The sequence below is a fragment of the Mobula birostris genome, chromosome 10, assembly GCF_030028105.1.
Source record: "Mobula birostris isolate sMobBir1 chromosome 10, sMobBir1.hap1, whole genome shotgun sequence".
NCBI classification, from domain to species: domain Eukaryota; kingdom Metazoa; phylum Chordata; class Chondrichthyes; order Myliobatiformes; family Myliobatidae; genus Mobula; species Mobula birostris.
Genome location: NC_092379.1, coordinates 134,684,775 through 134,700,843, shown reverse-complemented (window position 1 = coordinate 134,700,843; position 16,069 = coordinate 134,684,775). Strand labels below are relative to the sequence as shown.

Sequence of the window (16,069 nt, the reverse complement as noted above, 5' to 3'; positions counted from 1 at the left end):
GCCGCCCACTCAGCGTTTCCCGATGACTGCACCGGGCTGTGGTGTGGCGATGGTCAGACCTTTTTCAATGGCTCCACATCTTCAGTTTGCTCCTTTGCTGCAGTGACATAAGCCTGGGCTTTTGGCAATGCTAGAACACGTTGGGATGCGAAAATTGCTTCTGCCTTCTCCACCTCAGCCAGCGCCTCATCTAGCGATGATGGTGATGTCAGGCAAACATGCTGCTGAAGGTGTTCCGACATCAGCGCCTTTACAAAGGCACGGAGGGCGAGCTCTTACTGGGCCGTGGGAGGGAACTGGGGGTAAGCATGCTGAGCACAATGATGGAGGTCTGCGCTGAATGCCCCCAGGCTTCCTCCCACATGGCGCTGTCTGCTGCCTAGATCCTCCTTCATTGCTTCCTCCAATAGCCTCTGCTCAAAACATCGCTCCAGCACAGCTATGAGGGCCCTGTTGTCATGCTGCCTAGCCGCTGTTAAGTTGAGGAGGGCCTGCAGGGCTTCCCCCTCCAGCGCCAGGGCAGGGTGCACTGCCGTCTTGGTGGGGCTCCACCCATTGTGCCATGCGGCAAGCTTGACTTGCGCCAGGTAAGGCTCCAGGTGGCTGGCACCATTGTATCTGGAGAGCTTCAGGGTGGACCTTGTTACGTTAATTCCTAAGGCCCATTGGTTTGGTGGCAGTGGTGCTGCCTGCCATGTTGCCCGTCCTCCCATGGGGAGCCTGGATACACTCGCTCCATCGGGGTTTGCTGGGATAGCCCGATGCTTCGTTCCCTTGTTCTCCCTCTGGGTATGCCTTCATGAGCCCAGCCCAGCGGTCCTTCAGTCCTTCAAAGTATTCCCTGGGTCTTAGGATGCTGTATCTGATGTTGTAGCTCTTCAACCTCATTGCCAAATTCTAATCCCACTCCTGAAACCAATGTGGCAAGCATTTGGCTCATGATAACAAATGAGAAAGCTCATTTAACTCAACTGCCTGTTTTATTGCAACAAGCACAAAATCAGACTGGGCGATATGGCCTGGGGAGAAAATGCACTCAGTTACATACAGATGGGGGAGGTGATTATTACACACCCTGGTTACAGTCAGGGTGACCCACAAACAGGCAAGCAAATAACTGTAAATCCAAGCTAAAATGTAACAATAAATGAACTTGAACTTCCTATCATAATCCCACAAAAACATTTTATTGCAAGAACAATGAATAGCGCTGGTCATTAGGAATCCTGGGGCAGGCTGTCGACCACATACACTCACCCCGAGTACCACAATATTTAAAGTGAGGTGGTTGATAGGTTCTTGAATACTATGGGCATCAAGCGTTACGCGATGAGGCAGGAGAGTGGAATTAAGAGGGGTAATAAATCGGACTTGATGGAATCAAAAAGCAGACAGTGGTCTGAATGACATAATTCTGATCTGTGTCTTATGGTCTAAATCAAACCAATTGCTTTAACACAGCTGAAGCAGGACTTTGTCTTGATGTCACTCTCCTTTCAATAAAATGATGTAACCTGTCATGCCATGCAGCATCCACCCTGCCTAAGCATTCCCAGACAAGATAGAAAACTTGGCAGCTTACATTGTTGGCAACATTTCAATTGACTTGAATTATGAATTAAAAGTGATTTTTAAAAATGGTGTGTGATAGCGAAATTCCATGGTGATTTTCATAATCGGCAGCCCAAATTCCATATGGTATACCCAAAAGTATTCAGGAAGCAAAATCTTTGTTGTACAGTGATATCTGCCATTTCCTCTTCACACCCTTCCTACTTGTTACCATAAGTATGATTATTTTCTAAGGTACAATATACCACCAAAAACCCATTGCATCTCTGCTGGCTGAAATAGTTCACTGCCTCATCTCACTTTCCATCCCTAAGGCCAAAGGCTTGCAGAGACACAGTGCGGTATATGGCCTTCTGTACTGTAACTTGCTGTAATGTGATCACACTTGTCCAGTCAAATGTAAACCAACAAAATGCTGGAGGTACTCGGCACATAGTCAGCAACTATGGAGGGAAATAAACATTATTTCAGTGTAAAACCCTTCATTAGTCCTGATAAAGAGTCTGAGCCATAACGTTAACTGGTTATTTCCCACCATAGATGCTGCCTGACCCGTTGAGTTTCTCTAGCAGTTTGTGTGTGTTGCTGTGGATTTCAGTCATTTACAGAATCTGTAGGTTCTCTAGAGTTGTCCACATTGCGGGTTAGAAGAAGCAAATTACATTGTGGAAGACGGTTTTGTGGGGTCTGATTTAGATTGTTATTTTTACAATTACAGTGTGGAAGTGGTTTCTGCTATAATTTGTGAATTGTTTAAACAATGTTATTAAAATGTTGCACAGAGGAAATTGAAAATAGATTTGGAAGAATTATGTGCATGGGCAGGATGTACATGCGGAGGTGTAAGATAATGCATAATGTCATAGGAACCAGGGAGCTGCACGTACAGTGGAAACAAATGAAAAATAGAATTACAGGCTGGAAGTATCCAATCAATGTGAAACTTTGGAAATGGCAAGTCAGATCCCATTGCTTCACCATGGCCCTTTGGGTCTTCAGGCTTAATATTGTAATACTCTTTATTGACAACAGCTAGGCTTTCAGTACTATCACTCCCTCAAAACTAATCAATAAGCTTCAAGACCTTGGCCTCAATACCTTCTTGTGTAATTGGATCCTCAATTTCCTCACTTGCACACCCCGGACAATTTGGATTGGCAAAAACTGCTCATCCACAACCTCCATCAGTTCAGTTGCACCGCAAGGCTGTGTACTTAGAACCCTGCTTGACTCACTTCATACTATAATTGTGAGGCTAAGCACAGCTCCAATTTTGCTGACAACACCAACGTTGTTGGCTGAATCAAAGATGATGACAAATCAGCATGTAGGAGGGAGACCGAAAGTCTGGCTGAGTGGTGCCATAACAACAACAACCTCTCACTCAATGTCAGCAATATCAAGGCGCAGATCAAGGTCCATGAGCCAGTCCTCATCAGGGAATCACAGGTGGAGATGGTCAACAACTTTAAATTCCTCAGTGTTGTTATTTCAGAGGATTTGTCCTGGGCCCAACACACGATGAAACCACGGCAGTGCCTCTACTTCTGTGGAAGTTTGCCAAGATTCAACATGACATCTAAAACTTCGACAAACTACAATAAATCTGGGGTGGAGATTATATTGCATCATTGCCTGATATGGAAGCACCAATCCCCTTGTATGGAAACTCCTTCAAAAATTAATGGATATGCCCAGTCCATCACAGGTAAATCCCCCCCCCACCACCCCCACAATTAAGCACATCTATACAGAGTGCTGTAGCAGGAAAGCAGCATCCAGACCCCCCACCAACAAAGCCATGCTCTCTTCTCACTGTTGCCATCAGCAAGAACGTACAGGAGCTTTAGAACTCACACCACCAAGTTCAGGAACAGTTATTACCTCTCCTCAATCATCAGGCTCCTGAACCAGTTGGGATAACTTCACCTGCCCCATCACTGAATTGTTCCCACAACCTATGGACTCAAATTGAAGGACTCTTCAACTCATGTTCTCGATATTTATTGCTTATTTATTTATAGTTTGTATTTGCACAGTTTGTTGTCTTTTTGATATTGGTTGTCTGTCCGTCCTGTTAGGTGCAGTCTTTGTGTATGTCTGCAAGAAAACACATTTCAGTGTTGTATATGGTGACATATTTGGACTTTGATAATAAATTCAATTTGAACTTTGTAAGGATGGGTGGAGAGAAAATGGGTTCGAATTTGATGATCAAAGGAGTACTGACAACCTGGCATTGAGCTTACTCTGGCAATACAAGGAGTGCTGTCTCAAGAAAGCAGCAGCCATCATCAAGGACCCCCACCATCCTGGCCATGCTCTCTTCTCGCGGCTGCCACCAGGAATGAGTTTCAGGAGCCAAACTTCCACATCTCCAGGAACAGGAGCAGTTATCCATCATCCATCAGTCTCTGGAACCAAAGGGGATAACTTCACTCAACGTCACTCATTCCAATACTGAACTGATTCCACAACCTATTGCTCACTTTCAAGGACCCTACAATACATATTCTTGATATTATTTATTTATTTATTTATTTATTATTATGATATCTTTTCTCATTTTATATTTGCACAGGTTGTTGTCCTTTGCACGTTGGTTGTTTGTCATTTGTTGTGTGTGGTTTTTCAGCAATTCTCTCGTGTTTCTTTGTCCGCATGAAAATGAATTTCAGGGTAGTATATGGTAACATAGATGTATTTTGATAATTTGCTTTGAACTTTGAATTTTGAATAATAATGGTTATTGTAGAAGTAGGATTTTGCCTTATTTATAGCACATTGAACCTGAACACAGTACAGGCCCTTTGACCAATGATGTTTTGCCGACTTTTTACCTGACTCTAAGATTAATCTAACCCTTCCCTCCATCATAGCTCCCCATTATTCTATTATCTATGTGCCTATCTAAGGGTTTCTTACATGAATCAAATGTACCTGTCTCTATTATCAGCCCAGCAGGGTATTCCATGCACTCAGCACTTTCTATGTAAAAGAACTTCCCTCTAACATTCCTCTATATTTTCCACTGATCACCTTAAAATTATAAACACAAGAGATCGTGCAAATGCTGGAAATCCAGTGTAAAACAGAACATTTCTCTCTGCTAGTGCTGCCTGACCTGGTGAGTTCCTCCAACATTTTATGTGTGTTACCTTAAAATGATGCCCCCTCATGTCAGATATCCCTGCCCTGGAAAGAAGTCTTGGCTGCCCACTCAATCTATGCCTCTTATCATCTTGTACAGGTCTATCAAGTTATCTCTCATCCTCCTTTGCTGCAAAGGGAAAAGCCTTAGCTCACTCACCCTATCCTCATAAGACAACTTAGGGTTGCAGAGATAAAAGATTTAAATTTGAGATAATTAAATCTCATGCAAGGCCAAGAATTTCATTCATTTACAGATCTTCCATCACAGTTAACAAGTGTCCCTTTGGATGATTATCCAACAAAATGATATTCTGCAGGATATGAGGATAAATTAGTTCATTTGCTGATTAAATATTAAAGCTTTGATCATTTTATTATTGACTGTAGATGTACATTGCTTGCAAAGGTAAATTTTAATACCTATCCCTAATGGTCCTTAAAAGGGTACATCAGATTCATCCTCCTGAATTATTACAAAGAACATTGAAATATTAACACTTTGCTAACTTGTGTGAATGATGTGGAGAGCTATTGAAAATGGGAATGATTACATTGATAGCGTTCAATATTATGGTATATAATCCTGATGTGTGTTTTTATGGGGATTTTGAATTTGGTTGCACCAAGACCTTTATAGTCTTGTACAATGGATGAAAAGGTAAAGTGGGAGGTTTGATGTGGCTGATGAGTCTTATGTTTGGTCTGTAGAATTTGCTGTTGGAGGACATTGGAGCTTGACAAGCTGGTGTGAGGGTTGATTTGGTCCTTACACACATAGAGTCATCAGGTTGTAAAAAGCCACAGCACAAATGAAGGCCATTTGGCCTATCTAGTCTGTGCTGAAATGATTTTGTGCTTAGTCTCCTTGACCACACCAGGAACATAGCCCTTCATACTCCCTTCCATCCACGTAGTTATCCAAACTTCCCTTACGTGTTGCAATCAAACTTGCATCTGGCACTTCTGCTGGTAGCTCATTCCATAAGCTGAATGAAGGCGTTCTCCTTCAAGTTCCATTTAAATATTTCACCTTTCACCCTTAACCAATAATCTCTAGTTTCAGTCACACCTACCGTAGTGTAAAAACCTGCTTGCATTTCCCCTTCAAAATTTTTGTATACCTTTGTATACCTTGCTTTCCTATACTCCAGGGAACGAAGTCCTAACTTATTCAGTAATTTCCTATTATTCTGGTCCTCAAGCCCCAGCAACATTCTTGTATTTTTTTTAAACTTATTGAAAAAATTTCCTATAGGTGGACATCATTGAAATTCTTTGAAGATATAATAAGCAGATTAGACAAAGCAGAATTGGTTGATGTTGTGTACTTGGATTTTCAGAAGGCCGTTGACAAGGTGCCACTCATAAGGCTGCTTAACAAGCTACGAGCCCATGCTATTACAGGAAATATTCTAGCATGGATAAAGCAGTAGCTGATTGGCAGGAGACCAAGAGTGGGAATAAAAGGAACCTTTTCCGACTGTTTGTTTGTGACTAGTGGTGTTCCACAAGGGGTCTGTATTGAGTTTTATGTTATATCTCAATGATTTTGATGATAGATTTGATGGCTATGTTGCAAAGTTTGCAGATGATATGAAGACGGGTAGAGAGACAGTTAGTTTTGAGGAAGTAGAGAGGCTACAGAAGGACTTAGAAAGATTAGGAGAATTAGCAGAGAAATGGCAGATGGAATACAATGTTGGGAAGTATATGGTCATGCACTTTGGTAGAGGAAATGAAGAGGTTGACTCTTTTCTAAATGGAGAGAAAATACAGGTGCCAAGGGACTTGGAAGTCCTTGTGTAAGATTCTCTAAAGGTTAACTTGCAGGTTGAGTCTGTGGTTAGGAAGACAAATGTGATGTTACCAATCATTTTGTAGAGGACTCGAATATAAAAGCAAGGATGTAATGTTGAGATTTTATAAAGCACTAGTGATGCCTTACTTGGAGTATTGTGAGCAGGTTTGGGCCCCTTATCTTAGAAAGGATGTCCTGAATCTGGAGAGGTTTAAAGAAAGTTCACGAAAATGATTCCAGGATTGAATGGCTTGTCATAGGAAGAACATTTGATGGTTCTGGGCCTGTAGTCACTAGAATTCAGAAGAATGAGGTGTGACCTCATGGAAACCTATTGAATGGTGAAAGACCTTTGTAGAGTGGGTGTGAAGTAGATGTTTTCTATGGTGGGAGAGTCTAGAACAAGAGGATACACCCTCAGAATAGAGGATTGTCCTTTTAGAATGGAGATGAAGAGGAATTTCTTTAGCCAGAGAATGGTAAATCTGTGGAATTCTTTGCCACAGTCAGCTGTGAAGGTCAAGTCATTATGTATACTTAAGGCAGGGGTTAGTATATTCTTGATTAGTCAGGGCACGAAGGGATATGGAGAGCTGGCAGGAGATTGGAGCTGAGAGGAAACCACGATGAACTGGTGGAGCAGACTTGATGGGTTATTTGGCCTAATTCTGCTGCTATATCTTATGGTCTAATAGTCTTATGATAACCGGAACTACACACAATGGTGCAAATTAAGCCTCACCAATGTCTCATAGAACTTCAACATAGCACTCAGACTCCTGTACTCAATACTCTAGTTTATGAAGTCCAATGCGCTGCAACCTCACTCTATGACGCTATCTATCTGTGATGCCACTGTCAATGCATCATGTATCTGTATTCCCAGATCCCTTTGTTCTACCGTACTCTTCAGCGTCCTACCATTCAATGTGTGAGACCTAACATGGTTTGTCCTTCCAAAGTGCAACACCTCACACTTGTCTGTATTAAATTTCATCTGCTAGTTTCCAGCCCATTTTCCAGCTGATCCAAATCCCACTGCAAGCTTTGAGAGCTTTCTTCAGTGTCCACAATGCCTCCAACTGGATCAAATTATTCAGATTGTTGATATAGATGACAAACAACAATGGACTCAGCACTGATCCCTGCAGCACACTGCTCTGACAGTAAGAGAGGCAACCATTACTATTACTGTCTGGCTTCTCCCCGTAAGCCAACGTTGACTCCAGTTTACTACCACATTCTGAATGCCAAGCGACTAAACCTTCTTGATCAACTTCCCATGTGACACTTCTTCCTCAGCTTGCGCATGACCTCCTTGTGTTCCTATCAAGACAGCTCAAAACTCCAGGTGTTTTCCAAGATGCTTTTTAAGCATTTTCAGAATTCCCTGTGAATGTGAAGCAGCATATATTAGCCTAATGGGACACAGTGGAATCCCACATCAAGGAGCACAGGAGGTATATCCGTTTGGGTTACCCAGAGAAATTGGCACTAACAGCACAAAACAACAATGCCATGTCAATGGCTTTTAGGATCACCTGGTGAAGGATGCCATTGAAATAAAGCTAGAGGAAAACAATTTTAACAAAGACGAAGGAGGAAGGTCTCACTCTAAGTAAGAAATGGAATTTAATTGTAAAGAAGGTGGGAGAGCGGAAACCCTATTAGATGAGGACTTACTAATCAGGAGGGACGGACTATTGTGGTATAAATACCACCGGACTAGATATGTCCAGGCATTAACCCTGATGAAGATGACAGAGTTTTTCATCACAATGTTGGTTATAATTGATAGTTGTACCTGGATGGAAGCTCAAGAAGAGTTTATTCAAGCGTTTTAAGTAGTTTAAGATGATATGGTTGGGGATTTCTATAATATGAGTGCGGGCTTACATACTTTCAAGAATGCTTTGAGAGCCCACCTACTATACTTGATGAAATACAGCATTATTAGATTGCTTTGTATGGATTGTGGTGAAAAGCAACAGTAAAATGAAGGATAAGATTCAAAGCTGCTCTGAACTTCTTCAGAAAGCTATGAAATGTATCTGACTTCTTAAACATCTGATGTTGGCTACAACTGCTTTGGTGGTGGAAGGTGTGTGTTTAATATTTCAGTAATATTTGAGTATTATTGTGAATATATTGTTGATTAAGGATTCTTTGTTTGCTTAAATAATTCATTACAAGTTATATGTAAAAGTACATGAATAGTATACATCATCACACCACCATGTCATACACGGGCGCCTCGCTTAAAGTAAAAACAAAACATGCATCAGCACATGCCAATGTAATTGAATGAAGTGCTGATTAATTGCTACAACAATGAAATAAAACAGTGAGACCATCAGCAGCGTTTATAGAGAGACCTCCATTCCCCCAGTCCTTAAGGTTGTCATAGCCGAGGGTGGTAGTGGGGATAAGCATGTTCTGACTATTACATGTTCCTAATTGAATTCTTTTCAAATAGCCTTTGAAAACCAAGTACAGCTCTTTGCCTTCACACATAGCTTAGCTAGTAATCCTGGCAGAGTCATTTCTATTGACAGGAGAATGGGCAAAGGCAGGTTACTGGTGCCTTAAAACCAGTCACTTCAGGCAGTAGTCCATCTCTCATGGTTGGCAGCTCACCTAGGAGAAGGAAAACCCTAACCTCAAATGTCTGCTGGGTTGTGACTATACCCACTTGTGGGGAACTCTTTGGGGGTAAACCCTTGAGGAAAAAAAATCCAGAGCTGAAGTCCCTCAGCCAGTCCAGCATTGAATTCAATACCAACCGACAACTCCTGTGATGCTGCTGGTGCCAGACTATATTGGTCTCTGCTGTTCCTTTAGCTTCATCAGCTGCATGAGCAGCAGCTTGCTTTCCATATCATACTGCCCTGACTTGTGTACCGTGTAGTCAGGTGAGATGCAACATCCATGGTCAACCCCAACCTCCTCCTCGATTCCAAACATGTGATAATGGCACAATCTTGTCACCTTGTCATGGTGGAAATGCTTGTGATTTCCTGAGATCCCAAGAGCAAAGGCATCTAGAGCTTAGTTCCTGGTAGGGTCACCCATGATGGTAAGGTCAAGGTGGAGAATCCAACCAAGATCTGAAGGGTGAAGCTGATGGAAGGTATTGACTCATCACAAAGGCAGTGAAAGCAGAGGAAGACTACAGCAGTGAATAGATCCCACTCATCTTGCATTCCATATCACTAGACCCTGATGTCTGGTGGTGACTGCCTGTGTATCACCTTCTCCCTGTTAAACAGTCAAGCACAGATGCTCTCCATTAAGAGAATAACTCCTTGGAAGAACATCATACTTGACTCAAGTGTTACTACTGTCACAGTTCCAAAGGAAAAAACTGCAAATGTTAGAAAGCCAAAATAAATGAAATGAAATATCCTTATTATCATTGCATAATACAGTTGTCATGCACCAATACAGTGAAAATAAGTTTGCAACTCTCATATTCAATGCTATAAAACAACAAATAAAAATAAATGAACAATAAAATCAGGTAACCAGCCAGTGCAAGCAATGTCCAGCAGTACAAAAGCGCAACTCAGATGCATGGCAGCCATAAAACCAGCAATTAAAAGTAGCAATATGACAAATTTATGGATGATGCTTGATCGATTGGTTCAGAGCAATTATAGCTCTGTGGAAAAAGCTATTTTTCAGTCTGGAAGTGCGGGCATAGAGAATCTTATAACGTCTGCCAAATGGATGAAGTTCAAACAGATGATTGCATGGGTGTGTATTGTCCTTACAGATGCTTGTAGCTTTTTCTAAACTAGAAAATAATTGAAATTGCCAATGATAATGGATTCATTGTGGAAGATGGATCGTGTTTCAGCTTTTTACAAATATTTTTGGATATTTCTGGGGAAACATTACAAAAGTTTATAAAATCATAAGGCATGCATATTTGCTGCCCTTTTGCCAAGATAGGGAAGTCTACAGGAAGAGGAAAAAGATGAATAAGGTGAGAGGGGAAAGGTTTAAAGCAAAAACTGTTTCACAAAGAGGAAGGTGGATATATAAAAGGAACTGCTAGAGAAAGTTCCCAGCAGGGGTTCCCAACCTGGGGTCCATGGACTCTCTGGGTTAATGGTAGGGGTCCATGGCATAAAAAATGTTGAGGATCCCTGCTGTGGAAGCAGGTTCGCTTACAACGTTTAAAATACATTTTAGAAATTTACATGGATAGGAAAGAAGGATATGGGCTAAATCCAGGCAGTGGGATTAGCTTGGGTGGACATTTTGGTCAGCGTGGATGTTGGCCAATGAATTTGTTTCCATATTGTACAACTCTATGACTCTATGACATTGTATTAAAATAAATGAGTTGTTCATTCATTTTCTTGTTATCATAGGAATGCTTGCCAAAACTATGGAGGAGTAATATCTTACAAAAGCGGAATATTCTTGTCATTGAAGAGGTTGAAGAGGAGGATTTTGGAAATTACACCTGTGAACTCAAATACAAGGACAAGTTGGTGAGAAGAACGATTGAATTAATCGTTACAGGTAAGATCTTTCACGTTCATTACAAAATTAAATAAAATTATGTCCAGGATTTCACATTTGACCCTGTGATGAAATAGCAATGCATCTTCTCTTCAGCTAAAAAGTGCCTCTGGTGTTTATTATCAAGTTGGCTGATGTTGGAATGGGTTATGACATTTTGTACATGATAGGATTGGCTTTGTGAATTTTCAATAGAATTATACCATCATATTATTTCAGGTCAAAGGGTGATGGGAATGGTAGGAATGTGTGGAGAATGAAATGGAATTCATGTAAATAGGTACTTAATGGCTAGCATGGACTTAGTGGGTCAAAGGCCCTTTTTCTATGCTACGTGACTCTATGACTTAGTTGAAATTAATCCTACTTCCCAGCCCTTAACCTGCCGTGCATGTGAAGAACTTTGCTGTTATTTCTTGAATTGTGACATAGGTTTCTGCCTCTACCATTTGGTCAGTCAATGAGGTCCAAATATCACCAGTCTCTGAGCGGAAAACTTCTTCAAACTTCCTCTCACTCTTCTGCGTGGCTTCTAGAATACTTGCAACATAGTCTGGGTTCTGTGATTTATGAACTGGACTGCACAGTTGTTCAATTGAACACTTTTAGTTTTATATTTTCATATGCTGTGTTTTTCGTGTTGGGTTGCCAATTTGCGTGATTTGTTTGTTTTTATTGTACATTGGGAATTTGATGTTCTTGTTGCCATTTGCGTGATTTGTTTTTTTTTGTACGTAGGGAAGTTGATAAATTACTTTGAACAGTGTCTATGGTTTTCTTTGATTTGTGGCTGTCTGAAGAAGACAAATCTCAGAGATGTATGCTGCATACATATTTTGATAATAACCGTACCTTGAACCTTAGGACTTGAATCTTAATCAGACCAATGAAATGAATAAGGGGCATCATGTCATAACTAGGTTTCCTGGGTGAGGAGGATTAAATGTGATGTTTAACTTATTTATTTGTTTAACAGGGTAGAAGATGTTAAGGGCTTCATAGTTACAGATATTGAATCAACCACAGAGCAGAAGATATTCCACTGCACGACATTTTGTGACGGAAGTTATCAAACAGAAGATGTTCCTCCTAGGACTGCCTCTTCAACAGGAGTAAAATCTCTTTTCTCTTTAGTTGCTGAAAATGTTGGCCATGTTCAAGTTCATTGTCATCTGACTGTACGTATATAAAACCAAACAAAACAATGTTCATTCAAACCAAAATATTACACTATTATCATCATCATCATTCTGCGCCATGTCATATGATGTGGGTAATCATGGTCTTGACAATTATGTTCTTGGGAAGTTTTTCTGCCGAAGTGGTTCACCATTGCCTTCTACTGGGCAGTGCCTTTAGAAGGTCGGTGGGCATTGTTCCCGTAATTTATAATGACTAGTGTGCGCAAATATCTTATACTGTGCAGTTTTTGCCCAGTAACCAGAACATGTACGCACTGATTCATTTCTTCAATAAAAAGAATATAGATAAGCCAGTCCTAAAATCTGCAGACAAATCATCACAGGCTCCATATTTTCAACACTGTCTGCAACAGAAACTGGAAAAGGAAATGTCATTGTGTATGATCGTGAAATATACTTAACATGCCAGTGAGGTAGAGGGTGACAACCTTCAGTGCACAGTTTAAATTCCTTTGTTAAATTCCAGCAGAAGTTATGTGCGTGTGCACGTGCACATCTTAGAGGGCACATTGCAGGTGACCTCCGCCATTATCAATGCTCTTTAGAGATTGTCTGCCTGGCGTCAGTGGTCACGTAACTAGTACTTGTGATATGCATCAGCTTCTCAAACGTCCATCCACCACCTGCTCCCATGGCTTCACGTGACCCTGATCAGGGTCTAAGCAGGTTTTATGCCTTGCCCAAAGGTGACCTACAGACTAGCAGAGGGAAGGAGCACCTTATACCATCTTTTGTAGAGATGTATCTCCTCCCCATCACCCGTTATACTCCAGATAATTTAAATCATAATTCAAAAAGCATGTAGTAAAGTGCAACACAGATTGACAGTAAAGATTGTAGTAAACAGGTCAGTGACTTAGTGACTAAACTTTGGTTGTAGAAGCTGACAGTTTGACCTCTACACAACAGAGGATTCACTTTCCACTGAGTGAAACAAATATCAGACGCCAAACAAGATGGTGAAGAACCCTCAGGATTGGGCAGCATCGATGTAAGGAAATGGACAGTCAGTGATTCAGGTTGAGATACTTCATCAGCCATGTATATATTTCCAAATCAGGATGTTGTGTAACTTGTAGAAGGCAGTGTTCCCCTTTCAAATGCTGGACAAACTCAGGAGAACACTGAGTTGAAGGAACTCAGTTAACCTGCGAAGTTCCTCCAGCGTTTTTTGTGTGTTGCTCTTAATTACCAGCATCTGTAGAATGTCTTGCATTTATGATTGTTGCCATATACCTGTAGCCCTTGTCCATAATGGTAGCAGCTGTTGCTTTGGAAAGTTCCAGCAGCGTAGCCTAGGGAAATAACTGCTGTGTAGTGACGATTGTGAATAGGAATTAATGATTAGGCAAGTTGATGGAGTGATAAGCAACACTTGGTTGGTGTTAACTTCATGAGATGTGGGAACTTCACTCATCCAGGCAGGTAGAGATGATTTTCCATCTTGTAGAAGGCAAAAGGATATCAAGAGGTGTGTCACTCTCTCCAGGGTGGAGTGGATTGTGGAGCTGAGAGTACAGTCAGAGCAGTCATTCCACTCTTCAAGAAGGGAGAGAGGCAGAAGAAAGGAAACTATAGGCCAGTTAGTCTCTCAGTGGCTGAGAAAATGTTGGAATCATTTATTAAGGATGAGGTCTCAGGGTATTTGGAGGCATATGATAAAACAGGCTATAGCCAGCATTGTTTCATCAAGGGAAAATCTTGCCTGACAAATCTGTTGGAATTCTTTGAAGAAATAACAAGCAGAATAGAGAGAGGAGAATTGGCTGATGTTGTGCACTTGGATTTTCAGAAGACCTTTGACAAAGTGCCACACATGAGACTGCTTAACAAGCTATGAGCCCATGTTATTATAGGAAAGATTCTAGCATGGATAAAGCAGTGGCTAATTGGCAGGAGGCAAAGAGTGGGAATAAAGAGAGCCTTTTCTGGTTGGCTGCCGGTGACTAGTGATGTTCCACAAGTGTCTATGTTGGGAGCAATTCATTTTAGGTTATATATCAATGATTTGGATGATGGAATTGATGGCTTTGTTGCAAAGTTTGCAGATGATATGAAGATTGATGGAGGGGCGGATAGCTTTGAGGAAGGGCTTATGCGGATTTTTGAGAATGAGCAAAGAAATGGCAGACAGAATACAATATTAGGAAATGGATGATCATGCACATTGGTAGAAGAAATGAAAAGGTTGACTATTTTCTGAATGGAGAAAAATACAAAAATAAAAGAGGCACAAATGGACTTGGGAATTCCTTGTGCAGAAGTCCCTAAAGGTTGAATCTGTGGTGAGGAAGACAAACACAATGTTAGCATTCATTTCAAGAGGACTAGAATATAAAAATAAGGATGTAATGTTGAGGCTTTATAAAGCACTGGTAAGGCTTCACTTGGTATCTTGAGCAGGTTTGGGCCCCGTGTCTTAGAAGGGATGTGCTGAAACTTGAGAGGTTTCTAAGGAGGTTCATAAAAATGATTCCAGGATTGAATGACTTGTCATATGAAGAGTGTTTGATGGTTTTGGGCTTGTATTCACTCGAATTCAGAAGGATGAGGGGTGACCTCATTGAAACCTATCAAGTGGTGAATGGCCTTGATAGAGTGGATGTAGAGAAGATGTTTCCTGTGGTGAGAGAGTATAAGACCAGAGAACACAGCCTTAGAATAGAGGGGCATTGTTTTATAATGGAGATTAAGTGGAATTTCTTTAGCTAGAGAGTGATGAATCTGTGGAATTCTTTCTAACAGGCAGCTGTGGAGGCCAGAACTTTATATATATTTAAGGCAGAAATCTACAGAGTCTTGATTGGTCAGAGCATGAAGAGATACAGGGGGAAGGCAGGAGTTTGGAGCTGAGAGGAAAAATTAATCAACCATGATGAAATGGTGGAGCAAACCAGATAGACCAAATGGCTTAATTCTACTCCTAGATCATATGGTCTTTTTATAGACAATAGACAATAGATGCAGGAGTAGGCCATTTGACCCTGAGAGCCAGCACTGCCATTCACTGTGATCATGGCTGATCATCCACAATCAGTATCCAATTCCTGCCTTATCCCCATAACCTTTGATTCTGCTATCTTTAAGAGCTCTATCCATCTCTTTCTTGAAAGCATCCAGAGACTTGGCTTCCACAGCCTTCTGTGGCAGAGCATTCCATATATCCACCACTCTCTGGGTGAAAAAGTTTTTCCTCAACTCCGTTCTAAATGGCCTACCCCTAATTCTTAAACTGTGGCCTTTGGTTCTGGACACATCCATCAGCGGAAACATGCTTCCTGCCTCCAGTGTGTCCAATCCCTTAATAATCTTATATGTTTCAATAAGATCCCCTCTCAGCCTTCAAAATTCCAGAGTATACAAGCCCAGTCACTCCAATCTTTCAACATATGACAGTCCCGCCATCCCAGGAATTAATCTTGTGAACCTACGCTGCACTCCCTCAATAGCAAGAATGTCATTCCTCAAATTTGGAGACCAAAACTGCACACAGTACTCCAGGTGTGGTCTCACTAGGGCCCTGCACAGCTGCAGAAGGACCTCTTTGCTCTTATACTCAATTCTCCTTGTTATGACGGCTAACATGCCATTAGCTTTCTTCACTGCCTGCTGTACTTGCATGCTTGCTTTCAGTGACTGATGTACAAGAACACCTAGATCTCGTTGTACTTCCCCTTTTCCTAACTTGAGTCCATTTAGATAATAATCTCCCTTTCCGTTCTTACCACCAAAGTGGATAACCTCACATTTATCCACATTAAACTGCATCTGCCATGCATCTGCCCACTCACCCAGCCTGTCCAAGTCACCC

General features: G+C 41.3%; 1 protein-coding gene across 1 annotated transcript in view; it reads left to right on the top strand.

Annotated features, from left to right (window-relative positions):
• il1rapl2 (interleukin 1 receptor accessory protein-like 2) overlaps positions 1–16,069 on the top strand; it is a 676,009-nt gene that overhangs the window by 50,654 nt on the left and 609,286 nt on the right. Inside the window, exon 3 of the mRNA XM_072269776.1 lies at positions 10,903–11,056. Within this exon, the coding sequence (XP_072125877.1) occupies positions 10,903–11,056 (154 nt within the window). The remainder of the gene's footprint in view (positions 1–10,902; positions 11,057–16,069) is intronic.